At 50.2% G+C, this 22,765-nt stretch overlaps 1 protein-coding gene across 1 annotated transcript in view; it reads left to right on the top strand.

Annotated features, from left to right (window-relative positions):
• Positions 1–22,765, top strand: part of CERK (ceramide kinase) — a 51,876-nt gene that overhangs the window by 16,576 nt on the left and 12,535 nt on the right. Inside the window, exons 2-8 of the mRNA XM_023221708.2 lie at positions 334–447; positions 1,152–1,274; positions 6,609–6,734; positions 8,734–8,797; positions 12,092–12,237; positions 18,654–18,728; positions 20,883–21,035. Coding sequence (XP_023077476.1) covers positions 334–447; positions 1,152–1,274; positions 6,609–6,734; positions 8,734–8,797; positions 12,092–12,237; positions 18,654–18,728; positions 20,883–21,035 — 801 coding nt within the window. The remainder of the gene's footprint in view (positions 1–333; positions 448–1,151; positions 1,275–6,608; positions 6,735–8,733; positions 8,798–12,091; positions 12,238–18,653; positions 18,729–20,882; positions 21,036–22,765) is intronic.

The following is a 22,765-nucleotide window of genomic DNA, read 5'->3' as shown; positions in this document are numbered from 1 at the left end:
ACCTGCCTTGGCCTCCCAAAGTGCTGGGATTACAGGCTTGAGCCACCGCGCCCAGCCAAAAATTTTTTTTTTAGTATTTGGAGATGCGGCCTTGCGCTGTTGCCGGGACTGGAGTGCAGTGGCACCATCACAGCTCACTGAACTCCTGAGCTCAAGCGATCCTCCCTCCTCAGCCTCCCAAAGTACTGGGATTACAGGTGTACACCACCATACCCAGCCTGAATATCTAATGAGAATTTTAAAGCAGAATATTCTCAGCTTCTTGGAGTTGGACTGATTTTACCTGTGTTGATTCTGATGAATTTATTGACAGAAGGACGTGATGTTTTACAGATGCCTGCTCTGTGCCTGTATCTGAGATCATCACTGTTGAGGAAACAGACGTTCATGGGAAACATCACAGCAGTGGAAAATGGCAGAAAATGGAAAAGCCTTATGCTTTTACAGGTGAGAGAGCCTAAATGTCTTCTCCCACAGTCTTCATTAATTCTATGTAGATTACACAAGAGGGAACTTTTATGTTACTAGTTTAACAAGCTCAATGCGTTGGTTTATCTTTATGAAATCTTCCTATTATTTTTTTCCCCAAACGCTACCTTTAGTTAATGTTTTAGTTAATGGTCATTTTTTCCCTTATTTTTATTTATTTATTTATTTGTTGAGATGGAGTTTCGCTCTTGTTGCCCAAGCTGAAGTGCAGTGGCGTGGTCTTGGCTCACTGCAATCTCCACTTCTTGGGTTCAAGCGATTCTCCTCCCTCAGCCTCCTGAGTAGCTGGAATTACAGGCACCTACCACCAGACCCGGCTAATTTTTTGTATTTTAAGTAGAGACGGGATTTCACCATGTTGGCCAGGCTGGTCTCGAACTCCTGACCTCAGGTGATCTGCCCGCCTCAGCCTCCCAAAGTGCTGGGATGACAGGTGTGAGTCATCACATCGGCCCTTTTCCCTTATGTGACTTAAAAGGTTTGAAAGATAGGATGTTTTTTCTAATATACCTTGGAAGTTACTAACTCATTAGACGGTAAGAGAACCCCTGGGGAATTTCAGTTAGGAACCTATAATTAGCTGCATTTGGTGCATATTCACTTGAGGTTTTGTCAGTGACACTGCAAACCTTGCACTAATGAGCGTGTTTGCTTCTGTGCAGTTCACTGTGTAAAGAGAGCACGACGGCACCGCTGGAAGTGGGCGCAGGTGACTTTCTGGTGCCCAGAGGAGCAGCTGTGTCACTTGTGGCTGCAGACCCTGCGGGAGATGCTGGAGAAGCTGAGTACGTGTGTGTTTGGGCTGAGAGACAGGATGGCCGTGGTGGCACGCGCGTGCCTGATTGGGTGATCTTCCGGACGTGTCTCCCCCTTTCATGGCCATACTGCAGGTGGACATGATGAGTCAGGCTGACTTAATTTCTCATTAGCGGACCAGCCCAGTGAGTGCAAAGGGCATGGGCTCCACAGCCTGGAACCTGGCATAGAGTCCAGCCCCCTGCTCACTAGCCAGGAGGCCTGGGTGCGGGTCACTTACCCTTCTGAGCCTCAGTTTCTCTTTCTGGAAGTGGGGATGGTAATAGCTTTTACATTCGAGGTGAATGTGAGAATTAAACTGGACCCATGGAGGAATACAACTCATATCTGTCTGGGATGTGTCCATATCTTTTTTTTCTCTTTTCTTTTTCAAGATGGAGTCTTACTCTGTTGCTTAGGCTGGAGTGCAGTGGCGTGACCTCAGCTCGTTCCAACCTTCACCTCCCGGGTTCAAGTGATTCTTCTGCCTCAGCCTCCCGCATAGCTGGGACTACAGGCATGCGCCACCATGCCTGGCTAATTTTTGTAGTTTTAGTAACGACGGGGTTTCGCCAAGTTGGCCAGGCTGGTCTCGAACTCCTGACCTTGAGTGATCTGCCCACCTTGGCCCCCCAGAGTGCTGGGATTACAGGCACGAGCCACCATGCCCAGCCAGGGATGTGTCCGCATCTGAAATGGTTAATTAAAAACACATTCATTTGTTCATGGGCCATTCGGATATCCCTTTTTGTGAGGTTCTGTTCAAGTCTTTTGTGCATTTTTCCGTTTGGTTGTATCTTTTTATTTCTTTTTTTTTTTTAGACAGAGTCTCGCTTTGTTGCCCAGGCTGGAGTGCAGTTGTGTGATCCTGACCCACTGCAACCTCTGCCTCCTGGGTTCAAGCAATCCTCAGCCTCCTGAGTAGCTGGGACTACAGGCCACAGGTGTGCACCACCACGCCTGGCTAGTTTTTTGTATTTTTTAGTAGAGACGGGGTTTTGCCATGTTGGCCAGGCTGGTCTTGAACTCCTGGCCTCAAGTGATCCACTTGCCTCGGCCTCCCAAAGTGCCGGGATTATAGGCGTGAACCACTATGCCTGGCTGGTTGTATCTTTTTCTTAATGATGTGTAGAAACTGTTTACATATTGTGGATCTGAATCTTTTATTGAATTTATGAATTACATAAATTTATGTAATTCATAAGAATTACCCATTCTGTAACTTGCCTCTCAATCTCGTATTTTTTTTTTTTTTTTTAAGAAATGGAGTCTTGGCCAGGTTTGGTGGCTCACGCCTGTAATCCTGGCACTTTGGGAGGCCGCGGCGGGTGGATCACCTGAGGTCAAGAGTTCAGGACCAGCCTGGCCAACATGATGAAACCGCATTTCTACTAAAAATACAAAACTTAGCCAGGCATGGTGGCACACGCCTGTCATCCCAGCCACTCCAGAGGCTGAAGCAGGAGAATCACTTGAACCCTGGGGGTGGAGATTGCAGTGAGCTGAGATCACGCCACTTCACTCCAGCCAGGGCGAAAGAGCAAACGTCTGTCTCAAAAAAAAAAAAAAAAAAAAAAAAGGGAGATGAGGTCTTGTTCTGTCACCCAGGCCAGAGTGCAATGGCACGATCACGGTTCACTGCAGCTTTGAACTCCTGAACTCAAGCAATGCTTCTGCCTCAGCCTGCCAAGTAGCTGAGACTACAGGCACATGTCACCATGCCTGGCTAATTTTTTGAAAATGTTTTCATAGATCTGGGGTCTTGCTGTGTTGCCAGGCTGGTCTCAAACTCCTAGGCTCAAGGAATCTTCCCACCTCAGCCTCCCAAAGCATTGACATTACCAGGGTGAACTACTATGCTCGGCCTATTTTTATGATTTCAAAAACTTTCTGGTAAGCTTGTGTCCTATTGAAGACATCTTTGTCTACTCCAAAGTCATGAAGACGTTGTATTCTCCAAGCTGTATTGTTTTCCGCTTCACATTTAGATCCACATAACCCATTTGGAATTCATCTTTCTGTGCGGTGTGAGGTGAGCAGTCAAGGTTCATTTTCCTCTTTCTTTTTATGTATTCATTTTTTCCAAACAGGGTCTCACTCCGTCACCCATGCTGGAGTGCAGCCATGCGATCATAGCTCACTCTGGCCTTGAAATACTGGGCTCAAGCGATCCTCCTGCCTCAGCCTCCCAAGTAGCTGGGACTACAGGCACAAACCACTGTGCCCAACCTAGTATTTTCATTAAATATATACATCTGCTTGACCCTGTAGCATTTATGGGAAAGTCTCCTTTTCCCTACTGCATTGTTGTTTTTTTTTATTGTTTGTGTATAGAAATGTGATTGAATTGTGTATTTCACCTTGCATTCAATGACCTTGCAAAGTTCACTTATGGGTGCTAATAGTTTGATGATTATTTTAGATTGTTGTCAAACACAATCATGTCAGCTGTGCATAGTAACAGTTCTGTTTCTTCCATTTTAATTCTTCTCTCTTTTATTTCTTTTCCTTATGTTTTTGCCCTGGTTCGGGCCAACACAGGGGTGCTAGCAGCGTCCTTGTCTCAGTTCTGATCTCAGGGGAAAGGTTTTAGTGTTTCACCATTAAGAATGATGTTTCTTAGGTTTTTAATAGATTTTAAAAATCAGATTAAGACAATTTCTTTTTAATCCGACTTTTCTGAGAGTTTTGTTTTTTTTTTTTAAGTGGAGAATAGGTATTTAATTTGATAAATGTCTTTTCTGCATCAATTGAGATGATTGTATGACTTTCTTTCAGTTAATTTGTTGAGTTACATTAATTTCTCATTATCGCATTCCTGGAGTAAACAAACCTCTCTTGGTTGTGATGTAGTACTCTGTTTATGGATCACTGGATTTGACTTGTGGATATTGTGTTTAGGATTTCTGCACGTAGGTTCAGGGGAGGGATGTCTGAATGTGAGCCCCCCTTCTGATAACATCCTTGTCTGGTTTTGTTCCCAAGGCCACAGTGGCATCATACAAAGAGTTCATATATGTTTGTTCTTTTCTGTTCTCTGGAAGAGTTCCTATAATCTTGAGTCTACTTTTTCCTTAAATGTTTGGAAGAATTCAGTTGTGAAATCATCTGAGCGTGGAGTTTTCTTCGTGGGAAGTTGTCATTAATAGCTTCGGTGTCTTTATTAGCTGTGAGACTATTCAGATTTTCTATTTCTTCTGATATTTCTGACAAATTTTGCTTTTTCAGAAGTTTAACCATTTCATCCAAATTCGTGAGTTTATTGACATGAACTTAGTAGTAAATTCTTTCATTTTCTTTGTAATATTGGTAGAGTCTGGAGTGATGTCTCACTCTATAACCCAGGCTGGAATGCGGTGGCACAACCATAGCTCACTGCAGCCTCGACCTCCCAGGGTCAAGTGATTCTCCCACCTCAGCCTCCAGAGTAGCTGGAACTACAAGTGCACATCACCACACCCAGCTAATTTATTTATTTGTTTATTTTTAAAATAATTATTATTTTTTGACATGGAGTCTCACTCACTCTGTCACCCAGACTGGAGTGCAATGGCGTGATCTTGGCTCACTGCAACCTCTACTTCCTGTGTTCAAGTGATTCTCCTGCTTCAGCCTTCTGAGCAGCTGGGATTATAGGCGCTTGCCACCATTTCCGGCTAATTTTTGTATTATTAGTAGAGACAGGGTTTTACCATGTTGCCCAGGCTGGTCTCAAACTCCTGACCTCAAGTGATCCACCTACCTCGCCCTTCCAAAGTGCTGGGATTACAGGCGTGAGCCACTGAGCCTGGCCTACTTTTTTTGATTGTTTGTCGAGACAGGATCTCACTGTATTGCCCTGGCTGGTCTTGAACTCCTGTGCTCATATGATCCTCCTGCCTCGGCCTCCCAAAATGTTGAGATTACAGGCGTCAGCCACTGCGCCTGGCCAGAATCCTAAGTGTCAATCAGTGACTTCTGAAACACACAAAGCTTTGCAACTCAAACCCATCCAGGCCTCTGTCACGCCAGAAGTGTTCTTATGCTGTTTCCCAGTCAGGTAGGGAGCCCAGGCTGGTGTTGTCTTGTGTTTGTGGTTGTGGTTGTTTTGCCCACTCTCGAACTTCACGTGCGTGGGACTGTGTGATGTGTGCTCCGGGGTGGAAGGCTTCAGTCTCTCTGCGTACTGTTTTCACATTGAGTCATGTTGGTCGCGCCCCAGTAGTTTGCTTATTTCATGACTGAAAGATGTTTCATGGATGTGTGGACTGTATCTCGTTGATCTCTTCTTCAGGTGATGGGCGTTTGGGCTGTTCCCACTGCTTGGCTGTTGTGTAGAGTGCTGTGATGGACATTTGTGTCTGGGTTTTTTTGTTTTGTTTTTTTTGAGACAGACTCTCGCTCTGTCAGCCAGGCTGGAGTGCAGTGGCATGATCTCGGCTCACTGCCAGCTCTGCCTCCCAGGTTCATGCCATTCTCTTGCCTCAGCCTCCCAAGTAGCTGGGACTACAGGTGCCCGCCACCACGCCCAGCTACATTTTTGGATTTCGGGGTTTTGGAGACGGGGTTTCACCATGTTAGCCAGGATGGTCTCGATCTCCTGACCTCGTGATCCGCCCGCCTCGGCCTCCCAAAGTGCTGGGATTACAGGCGTGAGCCACCGTGCCTGGCCCTGTATCTGGGCTTTTGTATGGACTTAGGTTTTCAGTTTCCTTGGGCAGATACTGTCTTGTTGCTTGTATTGATTTGTTAGTTAAACGTGTTCTTTTAAGTAGCAGAGTTACATGAACCCACCAAAACAGAAATGTCGAAGTTGTTATAAGAAAATGGGGGTGACTGAGGAAACCCAAGCATGGGAGTTTGGTGGGGTCCCTGGAGAGACGGAAATGAGGTCATTGGCTTCTGTCTTTCCATCTCCACAAGCATCCCCTGTGTGGCTTCTTCCTTCCATGCCCGCCTGTCCGCTTCTCCTCAGACTCTGCCCAGCGTCTCCTTCCTTCCTCCTGCTGTCCGCACACTCGCCTCCTTCACCTGCAGAAGAACGAGGCTGCCACCCCCAGCATGTACACCCGACAGCACCCTTCAGAGCAAAGAGAGTCCTTCTCAGTCGGAATTCTGAGTTCGTGGGACTTTCATGGTGTCCGACGCAGTCTTTGCCCAGTTGGACAACCTGTTAATTTTCCTGTTTCACAGATCAGGAAACTCTTTGTCGTTGTTCTTTAACACTTAAAAATACTTTCCTTCGGATAATACTAAGCAGAATCCTAAAACCCCCATGGTTTGCTTTTGTCCAGTAGCAGAGCTCTTCATTTTGATCTTGTTATTTACATGTTGTTGTCTTGCAGCGTCCAGACCAAAGCATTTACTGGTATTTATCAACCCGTTTGGAGGAAAAGGACAAGGCAAGCGGATATATGAAAGAAAAGTGGCACCACTGTTCACCTTAGCCTCCATCACAACTGACATCATCGGTAAGGTACAAATTCTGTGTTAACTATGTAGAAGTAAGTTTGAAAAATGATTCAAGTATAGTCACTAGAAAAGTTTGTTTTTTCTAGACGGTGTCTCACTGTATTGCCCAGGCTGGAGTGCAGTGGAGCAATCGTGGCTCACTGTAACCTCAGCCTCCCTGGCTCAGACAATCCTCCTGCTTCAGCCTCCCAAGTAGCTGGGACCACACCATGTGCCAGCATGCCTGGCTAATTTTTGTATTTTTTGTACAGGCGGGGTTTTGCCATATTGCTCAGGCTGATCTCGAACCCCTGGGCTCAAGCGGTCTTACCCACCTCAGCCTCCCAAAGTGCTGGGATTATAGGCATGAGCCACTGTGCCCCAGCCCAAGATTTTTATCCTGTAAGATTATTTTAAACAAAATAGAACTTTTTTTTTCATACCAGAATGGGAAGAATGCAAAATAAATAACTTCGTATTTTCCAGCCAAGTCTCAGCATAGAAGGCATCAATAAAAACACTGAGAAGATAAAAGGGCAACAATTATAGTCAGAAAATTATCAAAAGAGGAGACACAAAGGATTAATCAGTCTTAGAAATAATCTCACCAATAAATGACATTCAGAATGCATAATACAGTACCACAGTGCAAGTGCTGGATGCGGAAAGGCGGGGAGAGACCGTGTTTTGTGAAACGATGTTAAAAAGTCACTTGGTAATGTGGGTTGAGAGCCTGAAAAATGAGGGCATTTTGCCCAGTATTTTATGTTTTCTAAATCTCCCCTAGGACACAGTCAAGTTCACAGAGATGGATGCACACAACAGCCCATTGCACTCTTTGTATTATAGCAGAGCGTTGGAAACAACTTACTCATTTTTATGTTTGTTTTTAGACGGAATCTCACTCTGTTGCCCAGGCTGGACAGGCTGGAGTGCAGTGCCATGATCTCGGCTCCCTGCAACCTCCACCTCCCAGGTTGAAGCAATTCTCCTGCCTCAGCTTCCCGAATAGCTGGGATTACAGGCATGTGCAACCACACCCGGCTAATTTTTTGCATTTTTAGTAGTGATGGGGTTTCACCGTGTTAGCCAGGATGGTCTCAATCTCCTGACCTCGTGATCCGCCCGCCTCAGTCTCCCCAAGTGCTGGGATGACAGGCATGAGCCACTGCGCCTGGCAATGTAGCGTTTCTAAAGGGTCTTTACAAGGGATTTTTTTTTCTTTTTTCTTTTGAGATGGAGTCTCGCTGTGTCGCCCAGGCTAGAAAGCAGTGGCGCCGTCTCGACTCGCTGCAAGCTCTGCCTCCCAGGTTCACGCCATTCTCCTGCCTCAGCCTCTCGAGTAGCTGGGACCACAGGCGGCCGCCACCACACCCGGCTAATTTTTTTTGTATTTTTAGTAGAGACGGGGTTTCACCTTGTTAGCCAGGATGGTCTCGATCTCCTGATCTCATGATCCGCCCGTCTCAGCCTCGCAAAGTGCTGGGATGACAGGCGTGAGTCACCATGCACGGCCTACAAGGGATTTTTAATGATAGCAAGGTGATTGGGATATAACAGGAAAACAAGGGTACAAAACTGTGTGTGCAGTAGAATCTCCATAGAAGTTTACATCGGGTATAGGGACTACACTAACATCTTACTACATTTTGGTATAGAGTACAATTTTGAAAGTTGTAAAATAAGGAACTCGTATAATAAGGAAACTTGTATAATAAGGAAAAATTATAAAACAGATGTAATCTCTTTCAAAGAAATTATTATTTGCCAGCAATTAAATGCCAGGAATGTTGCATCTCATCCGGCAGACTGTGGCCCAAGAGAGGGTCGTATTCGTGTTCCCTGAGGTCAGCTTGATCCCGTCCCATAAGAGCCACGTAGGATTGAAGAAGGAATTTTATCTGGGAAACCCACCTGAAGGTGTTACAGGAACTCATTTTAAAAGAATGGATGATTTGCCTTTTACAAGCGGACTCCCACATGTGAATATAAACTGCGTGACGTAATTTTTCCCCACAGTTACTGAACATGCTAATCAAGCCAAGGAGACTCTGTATGAGATTAACATAGATAAATACGACGGGTGAGTAAGCCGTCTTGTCTTTCATCGGGATTGAGTCCGTTGTTAATGGAAAAGGTTCTGCGGTTCTGCCCACCTCTCTTAGTTTTGAGAGCTCCCTTTCCTAAATCTGCACCCCGCCCCCCCATCCCTCCGCCCACAACCAGTTGTAAAAGTAAACATGCTTCTTACAGAAAGGCCAGAAAGAAAAGGCAGCAAAGTGCAGAGTCACAGGCTCCTCCCTGGCTGGGCTGGGCTGGGCGAGAATGGTTGTTTGCTGGTTCTGTTTCCGTTCAGTCTTTCACAAGAGGTGCTTATGCGGTGCTGTGTAGACAGAGAAGCCAGTCAACCAAGCACGTTATCAAGAAAGTTTAGATGCTGTCGTTTTTACAGTTTGGGATTCTTCTTTTCCCCAAAAGTCCCAAACATTTCCCAGAGGTACTATTTTTAATGCCCATATCATGGCCCATTATGTGGGCATGCCATATTTATTTAGCCTCTCACTTGTAGATGATTAGGTTCTTTCCAATTTTTGCTCTTAGAATAGGATAGCATTCTTGTACATAAATCTCTCTGCATACATCTACATTTTTAAAGGTAAATTCCTAGAAATGAAATTAGTCATAGAAGATTAACATTTTAAAATCTCTGCTGTGTACTGCCATATTGCTTTCGAAAGAGATTCTATTAACTTCATTCTTTTTTTTTTTTTTTCTTTTTTGAGGCGGAGTTTCGCTCTTGTTGCCCAGGCTGGAGTGCAGTGGTGTGACCTCGGCTCGCTGCAGCTTCCGCCTCCCAAGTTCAAACGATTCTCCTGCCTCCACCTCCGGAGTAGTGGGGATTACAGGCGCCCGCCACCATGCCTAGCTAATTTTTGTGTTTTTAGTAGAGACAGGATTTCGCCCTGTTGGCCAGGCTGGTCTCGAACTCCTGACCTCAGATAATCCACCCGACCTGCCTCGGCCTCCCAAAGTGCTGGGATTACAGGCATGAGCCACCGCGCCCGGCCAGCTTACATTCTGTCTTATAGTACATTATTTACTATCTTGGTCAACATGTTTGATATTATCAGTATAAAATTTCTCTGCTAATTTGACATGTGCAAGTCTCTAATCTTTTAAGCAATGTTTATTATCTAGCTGGCTTCTTGGAATTGATTTTTATGTCTTTGGCCCATTTTCTTGTGTTGGCCATAATTTTAGTCATTTGTTCTTTTATCCAACAAATAATAGGCATTTCATATTTACATTCATATTTTTGCAAATATTTTGGCTAGTTTTGAAACTGTCTTTTAATTTTGCTTATGGCATTAATTCTTGCCAGTAGAAGTTTTCAAATTCATGTACTCAAGTCTGTCCAGTTCTTTTTATGCTGTTCTTTACGCTTAAAATTGCACTCTTCCTCTTGAGTCGAGCTCTTCCCCTGCGGTTAATGGCCTTGTCATTGGTTGGCTTCTTGTTTTCTTCTCTCTGTTCCATCTGGAATCTGTGAGCAATGTGTTACCGACTGCAGCGGGTATTTATTGAAATCATTATTCTTTCCACAAACATTATCGGGCGTCCGCCAGGTCCCAGCACTCTGCTGGTGCTAAGGTTAGAAAGGAAAATGAAAGGAGCCCCTGCCCCCAGGTGCTGACAGGGATACCCCTTTGCCCCACTCCCAATACGGGAGTGTTCTGTTCATGAGCTCCAGAAAGCAGGCGGCTCCACCACGCACGTCTCCCCAACTCCACCTGACAGCGGCTCCTCCACGCACCTCCTCCACCCGCTCTACCCGACAGCGGCTCCTCCACGCACTTCCCTCGACCAACTCCACCTGACAATGGCTCCTCCAAGCACGTCCCCCACCCACTCCACCCGACGGCAGCTCCTCCACGCACTTCCCCCCCAACCAACTCTACCGACGGCAGCTCCTCCACACACCTCCCCCCAACTCCACCCGACGGCAGCTTGGCAGGAAGACAGTCGTCTTTACTTTTCAGCAGGGATGGGGCTGGTACCTTATCGCACCCACCCTAGCCAAGGGATCAGCCAGTCATGCCGTGAGCCTTGCCTCCTGAGGGCGCACCTCCTCCCCAAACCAGGGACATGCCCTTCATACACTGCATCTTCAAGGATGCCCTGTCCTTGAAACCACAGCCCCACTGGGAAGGCAGCCCCAGCGCAAGGTGTAGGCTACGGGGAAGGGCAAGGAGCCTTCCCACGGGAGCCAGGCCCGAAGCAGGTGGCCTGCGTGGTGGGTGGTGGGCAGAGATCCCAGCCCTAGAGACTGGGCACGCCTGCACAGCCAGCCCCACTGGGGAATGGGCAGGCACCTTGATGCTGTCATGTTTGAGGGAGGACTCTCAGGCTGCACCCTCAGTCGACTCACGCCGTTCATCTACGGGCAGCCCTTCCACATGCAGCCCTCTCCTCCCGGGTGGTGGGCGCCCTTGGGTCGCTGTAGGCTACGGAGATGTCCAGGAAAGCTGAGCCCTGTCCTCTGCCTTCCCTCTGGCTGCAGTGACATGTCTGTCTCCGTGCCGGCACCTCTCATTCTGCCGCCTCGGTGTTGGTTCCCTGTGGGTCACCCCCAGCATAGGACAGCACACCCTAAAACCTGCACCTCTTATTCTGCCACCTCGGTGTTGGTTCCCTGAGGGTCACCCCCAGCATAGGACATCATGCCCTAAGACCAACCCATCCTTTCTCCCTTCAGCACTGCCCCCTTTCTCCATCTCCTCCCCTTAGGTTGTCTCATGACCCATTTTGTCCAGCATTTATTCCGTCCCCTCTGCTCTTGCCTTGGGTCCTCAAGACCACCCACACGGCCGGTGATTTGCTGCCTGAGCTAGAGTCGTGCTGTCGGCTGAGATTTCTGACGGGACACAGCAAGGCTGCACAGCGGGCTCAGCAAAGGAGAAACGTCTCCGTGCAGGTTGCTGTGCCTCTCCCGCAGCGCGGGTCGCCTGGAGTGCACCGTCTCTGCTCCCACAAATGCAGCAGCACAGGCCTGCGGTTCCTGCCCCACAGACTTGAGTCCTGAGACCCAGAGTGCAGTGTTTTTGATGCGGTACAGGCCTGCCTGGCAACCTGAATTCCAGACTCACAGAAGGAAAGCCAGTATTTGCCATAAATCTTGTTATTTGTACACGTGGTCTAGGCCAACTGGTACGGAGGCATGACCTTATCACTTAGGGATATTTCAGGAGCCACGGTCCCAGACACCTGCCAAGGGCCAGGCACGCAGGCTGCCCCTCCTGAAGCTGGATGCCTCGGGCCTGCTGTGCTCAGAGGGCTGCACCTGCAGGAGCCCTGACCAGCTGTGTTCCTCCTGCAGCATCGTCTGTGTTGGCGGAGACGGCATGTTCAGCGAGGTGCTGCACGGTCTGATTGGGAGGACACAGAGGAGCGCCGGGGTCGACCAGAACCACCCCCGGGCCGTGCTGGTCCCCAGCAGCCTCCGGATCGGAATCATTCCTGCGGGTACGGAGCTGGCCTGTGTTCTCTGTTCTCTTCATTCCTGTCCTTAGGAATTGTTCTGCACAAGCAGCCACTTCGGACACTTAGTAACCCAATTATACTCAGTTTAGTTTGTACAGATTTCCTACCATTAGGGCCACTCTTGGGGTGACATCATTGAGAGTATGACCCCAATGAAATAGACACTTGTGGAAAGTTGCCTGACTCCCCCGAAGGCTGCTTCTCGCAAGGCAGGAGAATCGTGCCGCCGGGGGCGCATCCTGGAGTGGGGAAGCCCCTGGTGCCCAGCGCAGGTAGATAGGTCGGCAGGGGTGCGTTCTGGAAGAAGTGACTTCTGGACCTGAAGGAACTGGGAGTTAGGGGTGGGTGTGGGCAGAAGGAGTCAGGCTGGGGAGTTGGGAGGAGACTGAGCAGGAAAGGTGGGGGCAGAACCAAGGGCAGGTCCTGGTGAAGCCTGGGAGCAGCTGGGCTGTGTCCTGAAGTGCTGGTTTGGCTTGGTCCATTCAACATCCTTCTGGGAAGCACATCCTTCTGTGATTGTTCTTTGAAAAATCACGGTGTTAAGCTGAGTCAAGGTGAGGGCCTGAGTATGGTGAGTTGCAGGCTTTGCGAATGACCTGCCAGGGGACGAGGTGCCTCTGTCCTCTCTGGCCTTGTGTCTGGCCCCGAGGGTGGCGGCACAGTGCATACTTTCAGTCTGGTCACAGCTCTGGGACATGAGCGCCGCAGTCATTCCCATTTTATGAATGAAAGCAGGAGGCCCTGGGGGTGAGGTCACAAGGTCACCAGATGGGAGCAAGAGTTGGAGGCTTAGAGCCCACTTTGCTGCAAAGCAAGGGAAAGGCCAGCCCTCACGAGTGACAGAGTCCCCGAGCCACCTTCTCTGTGGGTGCTGTTCTCAACTCTAACCTGCCTCCGACAGGTGACACTGTGGGCCAGTGTTTACTTGAAGGAGTCATCCTTTAAACTTAAGCCGTTACTCCTTCTTGATGACAGAGCTTATGAGTAACGGTGTGAGGCAAAGTGTGGCCCATAGATGGTGACACCGCGGATGTTTTCAATGTCAAGACTCATTTTTTAGGGGGATTTGTGTTAGCATAATATCTCATGAATTACTAATAATTATTAGCAACAAGTTGACGAAGGTCACAGTTTTAAGCATATAGGAAAGGATGATCGTCTGGTGAGGACCCCTTCCCTTTGGCTTCTGGGGAAGGTAGGATGCGGTTATTTATAGAGGAATTTTTTGTAATATCGCCTGATGAGTTTTAGAAGAATGCCGTTCGCCTGAGAAGAGTCCTGTCTGATAAGAACAGCCCGGCTCCTGGCTGGGAGACACGAAGGGGAGAAATCATTCTTTAGAAATAGCTCAATACGGCCGGGCGCGGAGGCTCAAGCCTGTAATCCCAGCACTTTGGGAGGCCGAGACGGGCGGATCATGAGGTCAGGAGATCGAGACCATCCTGGCTAACGCCGTGAAATCCCGTCTCTACTAAAAAATACAAAAAACTAGCCGGGCAAGGTGGCGGGCGCCTGTAGTCCCAGCTACTCGGGAGGCTGAGGCAGGAGAATGGCGTAAACCCGGGAGGCGGAGCTTGCAGTGAGCTGAGATCCGGCCACTGCACTCCAGCCCCGGGCGACAAAGCGAGGCTCCGTCTCAAAAAAAAAAAAAAAAAAGAAAGAAATAGCTCAATACATACATAGGAGGCTGAGGCAGGAGAATCGCTTGAACCCGAGAGACTGAGGTTGCAGTGAACCAAGATCGTGCCACTGCACTCCAGCCTGCGTGACAGACCTAGACTCCATCTCAAAAAAAAAGAAATAGCTCAATAGAGAAAAAGCTCTCAGCACCCCTTCTCATAGCAAGTCTCTCAGTTAAACCAAAGCATTGTAGAAATGTCCCGCTGGATCTCGGCGGAGCCTCTGCTGGATTTCGTCGCACCCTTCTCAGGCCTCCTGTGTGCCACTGACCTCAGTTCCTGCCAGGCAGTAAGGAGTAGGGAGAGCAGAAGAGCTGGCCAGAGCGGACGGCTCGGGAGGGCCCCCGGGCCCTGGCTGATGTCTGTCTTCCCCGAAGGCAGGGTGCTTGCTTTCAGTGGTGTGTCCTCGGTGGGGCACCCAGCCCTGGCACCGAGAGGCTCTCTTAGATGTCTGTTGAAAGACTGAGCACAGCTGTGTCAGGTCGAGCTCTATGTTCACACACACGCTCCAGGCTCCCGGGCCCTGAAGGTGCAGAGATCACTGCTTGTCTTGTTTGAGACTGGGTCTCACTCTGTCACCTAGTTTGGAGTACACTGGCATGATCGTGGCTCACTGCAGCCTAGACTGCCCCAGGCTCAAGTGATCCTCTTGCCTCAGCCTCCCAAGTAGCCAGGACCACAGGTGTGCACCACCACACTCGGCTCATTTTTTTTCACATTTTTGTAGAGATAGGGTTTCGCCATGTTGCCCAGGCTGGTCTCAAACTCCTGGACTCAAATGATCCGCCAGCCTCTGCCTTCCAAAGTGCTGGGATTACAGGCGTGCACCACCATGCCTGGCCAGTCACTACTTGTCTTGCTGGCTGGTTCCAGTTCTTTGTGTTTGTTTGTTTGTTTGTTTCTTTGAATCAGTCTCACCCTGTCGTCCAGGCTGGAGTGCAGTGGTGCGATCTCGGCTCACTGCAACCTCTGCCTCCTGGGCTTAAGCGATTCTCCTGCCTCAGCCTCCTGAGTAGCTGAGACTACAAGTGTGTGCCACCATGCCTGGCTAGTTTTGTGTTTTTAGTAGAGACAGGGTTTTGCTATATTGGCCAGGGTGGTCTCAAACTCCTGACCTCAAGTGATCTGCCTGCCTTGGCCTCCCAAGGTGCTGGGATTACAGGCATGAGCCACTGCGCCCAGCCCGTTCCGATTCTTTGAATGACCCAGACAACCAAAGTTGGCGGCCTTGCACTGTGTCTCCCTAAGGCCACACGTGCCTGAGATCAGGGCTCCGTCTCCTGCCATCTTCACCCCAGGCCCTCACTCCCATCCTTCTTTCCGTACTCCCTCTGCATCTTCCACACTCATGAAGGACCCTGGCCCCTTCACATGTGTGGCTCTCAGAGGCTCCAGGTCATGATTTCCTTGTGGACATCCCTTGACGTGGAGTCTCTGGGCCCACTTAATTCTCCCATGAAGGCCACCCACGGGGCTGGGATGGGGAGTTTCCCCGAGCCTGGCGCAGCCTGGAGGTTTGTCTGTGGTTTAACTTTCATCCCATCTGATAGGCTGAGTATGCTGCCTTATTCACTATCTCTATTTACTCTCTTTATTTATATTTCTTTCATTATGCATGAGGCCACACTGTTTTCACAGGTCCTCTTGCTGTTTGCATTGTGTGCTTTTGTAAACTTCCTTTCCCTTGCTTGCTTCCACGGGGAAGCAAGAGGGCATTGTCACTTTTTTTTTTTTTTTGAGATAGAGTCTTACTCTTTTACCCAGGCTGAAGTGCAGTGGCATGATCTCAGCTCACTGCACCCTCCGCCTCCCAGGTTCAAGCAATTCTTCTGCCTCAGCCTCCCCAGTAGCTGCGATTACAGGCGCCTGCCATTGTGCCCGGCTAATTTTTATATTTTTAGTAGAGACAGGGCTTCACCATGTTGGCCAGGCTAGTCTTGAACTCCTGACCTTGTGATCTGCCCACCTCGGCCTCCCAAAGAGCTGGAATTACAGGCGTGAGCCACCATGCCCGGCCTGTCACTTTCTAATTGACCATAACATTGTTTATATGTTATTTGCCCTTCATTGGTTTTTGTGTCTTACAACTCTTTTCCAAATTAGGTTTTGGTCTTTTAACTTTGTATGTGGTGCACTCTGGATTCCATGAATTCTGTTTTTCTGCATTCTCATCTATGCTGTATGGTTCTTACCTTGTTTGCAAGAAACCTGTCTCTTGTCACCATTTGCCAGTGGCAGCACTAAGCCCTAAAACCCTCAGCTCTTAAAATCCAAAACGACCTCAGGAGCTGAGACCTGCGGCTCAGGAGTGCTCGTGGGGATGCAGGCTGCACTCCACCATGGTCAGGGTGGAGGTACTGCTGTGTGCCCTGCCCTGTGGTCAGGGTGGGGGTACTGCTGTGTGCCCTGCCCTCCTCTAGACCTTGGCTGTGGCCTCTGCCCCAGGAGAGGATGGCAGGCACTCTACCAAATGTGGGCATAAAAGCCTTTCCCAGGGTGGGTGCACAGTGTAGCAAACGCCACTAGGGGGAGGGTTCGGGGGGAGGGTCTCTTTGTGGCCCCTTTCCATGGGTGCCCAGGAGGCCTTTCTGAGAGGTGACAGGTGAGGGGCCTAGGTGCAGAGGGCAGCAGGTGGGAGGAGCTGGGGGTGTTCGGGACAAGGAAGCCAGTATGGCTGGGGGTGGCGGGGGAGGGACACGGCAGGGCCTGAGGGAGATGCCGAGTTCCACTCTGCCATGCAGCAGGAGGTCTTGGAGGTGGTGGTTCAGCAGCGGGTGACATCTGACTCTGCTCCGATACTGCTCTCTGCATTTGGTCCTAAGAGCACATGGGCCCCGGTGAGAATGCTGGTGGCTTGGACGGCAGGGGGGTCTGAGTCTCCGGAGTGTAGCTGGTGGGGGGCTGTGTGGAGTCTCTGAGCCGCAGCATCGCCTTGAGTGGAGGAGTAAGGGTGAGGGAGGCACCCAAGGGTGTAACGGTCACCATGGCAACCCGAAGACTAGCCTGAGGGCACAAGAGTTGTAAGTGAGACCTGACAGCCACAGACCCTATGGGGGAGGCCGCCTGGACGTACACGGCCAGTGGTGGCAGCAGGTACCTGAACTCACTCATGCTCCAGGGTTCCAGCCCCTAGAAGGTGCACAGGTCACTGCTTGTCTTGCTGGCTGGGGGCAGGAGGGGCAGGTGGGGGTTGGGGTCCTGGGATCTAGAGGGTGTTGAGCTGCCTCCAGGACAGATGTCACTGGAGCATCTGAAGGGCATGGCTCCAGCTGCTTTGTGACCTGATCTAGCATGTTCTATCTTCCAAGTCTCTTCCACATACGTATTAATATAGGTGCCTTAGCACATCTGTAGGAAGAGGAGACCGCCATTCATTCGGTCCTGTTAGCCTGTGCCTGCATCTGCTGCTCGTAACTTCAGCCAGCATTGCCTGCTAATGACCTGAGGCACAGAGAGGCTCAAGGAGATGATGCGCGTGTGCTGGGAGCAACCTCTCTGGAGCCCGGTCCTTCCCGTGTGAATGGGAGCGTGTGGTTAGTCGTTACTCGGGTGGCAGCAGTGCTGGCCGGGTGGATGAGGAACTGCTGTACTCAGCTGTGTGGGGAATGCTGAGGGCCAGCGTAGCTACTCCCACAGACGTGGGTGGTCATTGTGGATGCAGATCATTCTTTTGAGCTTGGTCCTCAGAGGGAAGGCCATGTGATCAGCTGGGGCAGCTGCAACTTGTCTTTCATCTGAGCCGGTGAAGCCCAGGATAAAAAGACGCGTAAGCCGCAGCCAGCCCTGTCCACGGCGAACATCAGACTGAAGCAGGGACCCAAGCCGCCTGTCCTAGTATTAAGATCTCAAGTGATGGCCGTATGTGACCTTCGCCGCATCCAGCCACTTCAAAAGTTTACAAGGGCCAGGTGCGGTGGGTGGCTCACACCTGTAATCCCAGCACTTTGGGAGGCCAAGGCAGGCAGATCACAAGGTCAAGAGTTTGAGACCAGCCTGGCCATCATGGTGAAACCCCGTCTCTACTAAGAATACAAAAATTATCCAGGCGTGGTGGCGCATGCCTGTAATCCCAGCTCCTCAGGAGGCTGAGGCAGGAGAATCGCTTGAACGTGGGAGGCGGAGGTCGCAGTGAGCCGAGATCGCACCACTGCACTCCAGCCTGGGCCACAGAGTGAGACTCTGTCTCGAAAAAAAAAAAGTTATGCCTATAATCTTAAACGTTCATTTATACTTTTTTTTTGTGTGTACTTTTTGGCTCCTTTTTTTTTTTAATTTTTTGAGACGAAGTCTCACTCTGTTGCCTCCCGAGATCAAACGATTCTCCTGCTTCAGCCTCCCGAGGAGCTGGGATTACAGATGCATGCTACCACGCCTGGCTAATTTTTGTATTTTTAGTAGAGTCAGAGTTTCACCATGTTGGCCAGGCTGGTCTCAATCTCCTGACCTCAAGTCATCCGCCCACCTCGGCCTCTCAAAGTGCTGGGATTACAGGCGTGAGCCACCGCCCAGCCCAATCTCAATATTCTTGAGGAATCAACGCTAGTATTTTCCACATTCATTTTGTAGGTAAATTCTATTTATTTGTTAGTGTTGACTCTAGGGCCATGGAAGGAAAGGAGTGAGGTACCACTCACTCCTGAATTCACTCACTGAATTGGGAGGCAATTACAATTCTCAGTTATTCTGATGATATTCAAGACCTTCTTTTTCCCTTTACAGGGTCAACAGACTGCGTGTGTTACTCCACGGTGGGCACCAGCGATGCAGAAACCTCAGCATTGCACATTGTTGTTGGTAAGCCCCTCCTCTGCACATGCGCACGGTGGCAGCCGGGCCTTCTGTGCCCCAGGCCTGTCCCTGTCGCGTGTTCCAGCCGCTGCCATCCTGTCCTGGAACGTGGGTCATGCTGTGTCCCCTGCTCTGCTCGCTGCGCTGTGATCCCACTCAGCACCCAGCTCTGAGGCCACCTTGTCAGGACGGCCATCCTGGGGGCAGGCCCAGTGTGGGCCGAGTTCTTTCCCACAGAATCCACCGCATGTGCGATGCCCTCACTCAGCTCACCTGACTCTTGCTCAGTTCCTCTTCCAGAGGCTGCTGCCCCGAGGCTTGGAAGCCGCCCACATCCTGCGGTGGTGCCCATGGCAGTGGGCGTGGGCAGCTGTGCCTGGGCTGCCGGATGTGGAACGCGTGCCTTTGTGAGGCCTGGAGGCTTCAGTCCAGGACGCAGAGCCCTGGTCAGGAAGAGCAAAAGGGGCTTCCCATGCCACTCAGCACGGTGGGCTCCGGCAGGACAGATCTTGAGTGCCCTCGCCTGTTCCTCATCCCAGTAGACAGGGTCACTGTGTCTCACCTGAAGTCACAGAAATTGTGTATTTTAAAATAGCCAGTTAGAATTTTTTTTTTTTTTTGGTGAGATGGAGTTTCCCAGTTGTCACCCAGGCTGGAGTGCAGTGGCGCTATCTTGGCTCACTGCAACTTCTGCTTCCCAGGTTCAAGCAGTTCTCCTGCGTCAGCCTCTCAAGTAGCTGGGATTACAGGCTCCCACCACCACATTCAGCTCATTTTGTACTTTTAGTAGGGATGGGGTTTCGCCATATTGGTCAGGCTGGTCTCGAACTCCTGATCTCAGGTGATCCACCCGCCTCGGCCTTCCACAGTGCTGGGATTACAGGCGTGAGCCTATAATCAGAATTTTTTTTTCTTTGAGACAGGGTCTTACTCTGTCACCCAGGCTGGAGTACAGTGGCATGATTTTGACTCACTGCAGCCTTGACCTCCAGAACTCAAGCGATCCTTCCACCTCAGTCTCCTAAGTAGCTGGGATGACAGAAGTGCATCACTACACCTGGCTAATTTTTGTGGTTTTTTGTAGAGACGGGTTCTCCCTGTGTCTCAAACTCCTGGGGTCAAGTGATCCTCTCACCTTGGCCTCCCAAAGTGCTGGGATTATAGGCGTGAGTCACTGTGCCCGGCCTACTTCTGATTTTACGTTTTATTTTATTTTGTTCTATTTTACTTTATTTTACTTTGAGACAGTTTCGCTCTTGTTGCCCAGGCTAGAGTGCAGTGGCGTGATCTTGGCTCACTGCAACCTCTACCTCCTGGGTTCAAGCGATTCTCCTGCCTCAGCCTCCAAAGTAGCTGGGATTACAGGTGCCTGCCACCACGCCCAGCTCATTTTGTATTTTTAGTAGAGACGGTTTCACCATGTTGGCCAGGCTGGTCTCCAAATTCCTGACCTCAGGTGATCCACCCACCTCAGTCTCCCAAAGTACTAGGATTACAGGCGCGAGCCACCGTACCTGGCCTATTTTATTTATTTTTTGACACAGAGTCTCACTCCATGGCCCAGGCTGGAGTACAGTGGCGTGATCTCGGCTCACTGTAACCTCCGCCTCCCAGGTTCAAGTGATTCTCCTGCCTCAGCCTCCCCACTAGCTGGGATTACAGGCACATGCCACTATGCCTGGCTAATTTTTGTATTTTTAGTAGAGACAAGGTTTCACCATTTTGGCCAGGCTGGTCTGGAACTCCTGACCTCAGGTGATCTGCCCGCCTAGGCCTCCCCAAGTGCTGGGATTATGGGTGTGAACCACTGCGCTTGGCTTGATTTTGTGTTTTAAAATGCCATGTGCTTTTTCTTCATTCTCAAACCACCATCCTTTCAGTTAATGACATTTCATGAGCCTCAAGGATATGCTCTTGTTCAGTCCCCACAGGACAGCTCCCCAAGCCTGTTTTAGAAATTTGAGTGAAGTTCAGCCATTTGAATAAAAAATATGGCATCCAACACCCCAAGAGAGAGAATCCCTGCATTGAATGCCTTGTGTTTGCTTCACACTTTTTAAACGTAACTCCCATATTTGCAAAGTGCTGTTGAAGGGGATGGAGTGGATGGGGCGGGGCCAGCGTGGGGCTGTCTTCCCTCACGGCTGTTCTCTCCCGCAGGGGACTCGCTGGCCATGGATGTGTCCTCCGTCCACCACAACAGCACACTCCTCCGCTACTCCGTGTCCCTGCTGGGCTACGGCTTCTACGGGGACATCATCAAGGACAGTGAGAAGAAACGATGGTTGGGTCTTGCCAGATACGACTTTTCAGGTACCTCAGAATAATGCAGACTCGCCCCCCACTGGTTGTGCCTCTACTGCCTTCACAGACGTTACCTGACTGAGTCCACGAAGCACCGTCAGAGGTGGGCCCCCACCTGCTTACAGACGGGAAGCTAAGGGCCTCATGAAATGTGCCGTGGCCAGAACGTGGCGGGGTCTGGACTGGAACCTGGATTGCTCTGAACCACATCCTGCCCCCTGGGCCCAGGCGTAAGCCACAGAATAGACACCATGACAGACGCAGTTCACTCCAGAACCCCAGGTGCTGGAACCCCGAGATGCCAGGCCACCAGCCTCTCACATCTGGTAGGCAGGTGACAGAGGCCCCCCCCCCACAGGTCAAGTGGAAGTGTTAACTGGAAAAAAATAGTTTTTTAAAATACATTAAAATAATTTTTTTTGAGACATGGCCTCCCTCTGTCACTCAGGCTGGAGTGCAGTGGCACGATCACGCTTCACTGCAGCCTTAATCTCCCCGGGCTCAAGCGATTCTCCCACCTCAGCCTCCCGAGTAGTTGGGACTACAGGCACACACCACCTTGACCAGCTAATTTTTTTTTTTTTTTTTTGTATATTTTTGTAGAGACAGGGTTTTGCCCTGTTGCCCAGGCTGGTCTCAAACTCCTGAGCTCAAGCAATCTGCCCACCTCGGCCTCCCAAAGTGCTGGGATTATAACCATGAGCCACCACGCCCGACCTGGAAAACAATGGTTTTATAATCACTCTGAGCTTATTAGTCAAAGTGGCAAGAACTTTGTGCAGAAATTCAGCCTGGGATATCTGTGCGGAAGCTTGTCCGTAACTTCAGGCGCAAGTATCCTGTACTTCACTCCATGAGGTTTCGCGGTTTTGTTGGAGTTACACCGTAGCTAGCCATGTAAGTGAAATACACTCACTCAGCACGTATTTACTGAGCCCCTGCTTTATGCCGGGCCTGGTTTTTGATGCAGGGACGTGTCCATGAAAAAAACAGGCAAGATTCTGCCTTCCTACGGCTAGGCCGCGGCGGGCACAGAGAAGGACGAGCGTGAGCGAATGCCGCACCGCGCTTCCCGAAGCCCAAAAGCTTTCATTCTGCACAGTGCTCTTCTCGCCCCGGCAGGTACTCCTGCGTCGCGGAGAAAACAGGCACAGAGAGGTTGCCCTTACCCTGCCTCACTCTTCCCTGAGCCCAGGGGTCCTCAGACTGTGGAGGGCACCAGCATCCTCTGGAGGGTTTGGAAGAACCCAGAGCATCCAACATGGCAGGTCTGGGTGGGCCTCGGAACACACAGGTCCCCCAGGCTCCCGGCGCTGCTGCTGGGGCCTCCGGCCAGATGGTGGTAACCTGTTGCCCAACCACGGAGCTTAGAATGAACCAGAAATGAAGGCTGGTTCGAGCTCAGACACAAGAGTTGCAGCGTGCACGTGTCAGGCAGTGGGTGCAACATCAGCAGCTTTTAAATGCTGGAAAAGGAGAACTTTAAAAATACATAGAATTGGCCGGGGCAGTGGCTCACGCCTGTAATCCCAGCACTTTGGGAGGTCGAGGCAGGTGGATCACCTGAGGTCAGGAGTTCAAGACTAGCCTGGCCAACATGGTGAAACCTTGTCTCTACTAAAAATACAAAACAAGCCAGGCATGGTGGTGCGCACCTATAGTCCCAGCTCCTCGGGGCTGAGGCAGGAGAATCGCTTGAACCCGGGAGGCAGAGGCTGCAGTGAGCCGAGATCGTGCCG

Source organism: Piliocolobus tephrosceles, chromosome 19 (assembly GCF_002776525.5).
Source record: "Piliocolobus tephrosceles isolate RC106 chromosome 19, ASM277652v3, whole genome shotgun sequence".
In the NCBI taxonomy this organism is placed as follows: Eukaryota; Metazoa; Chordata; class Mammalia; order Primates; family Cercopithecidae; genus Piliocolobus; species Piliocolobus tephrosceles.
The sequence above is the reverse complement of the archived record's forward strand: the minus strand, read 5'-3'. Positions and strand labels throughout refer to the sequence as shown.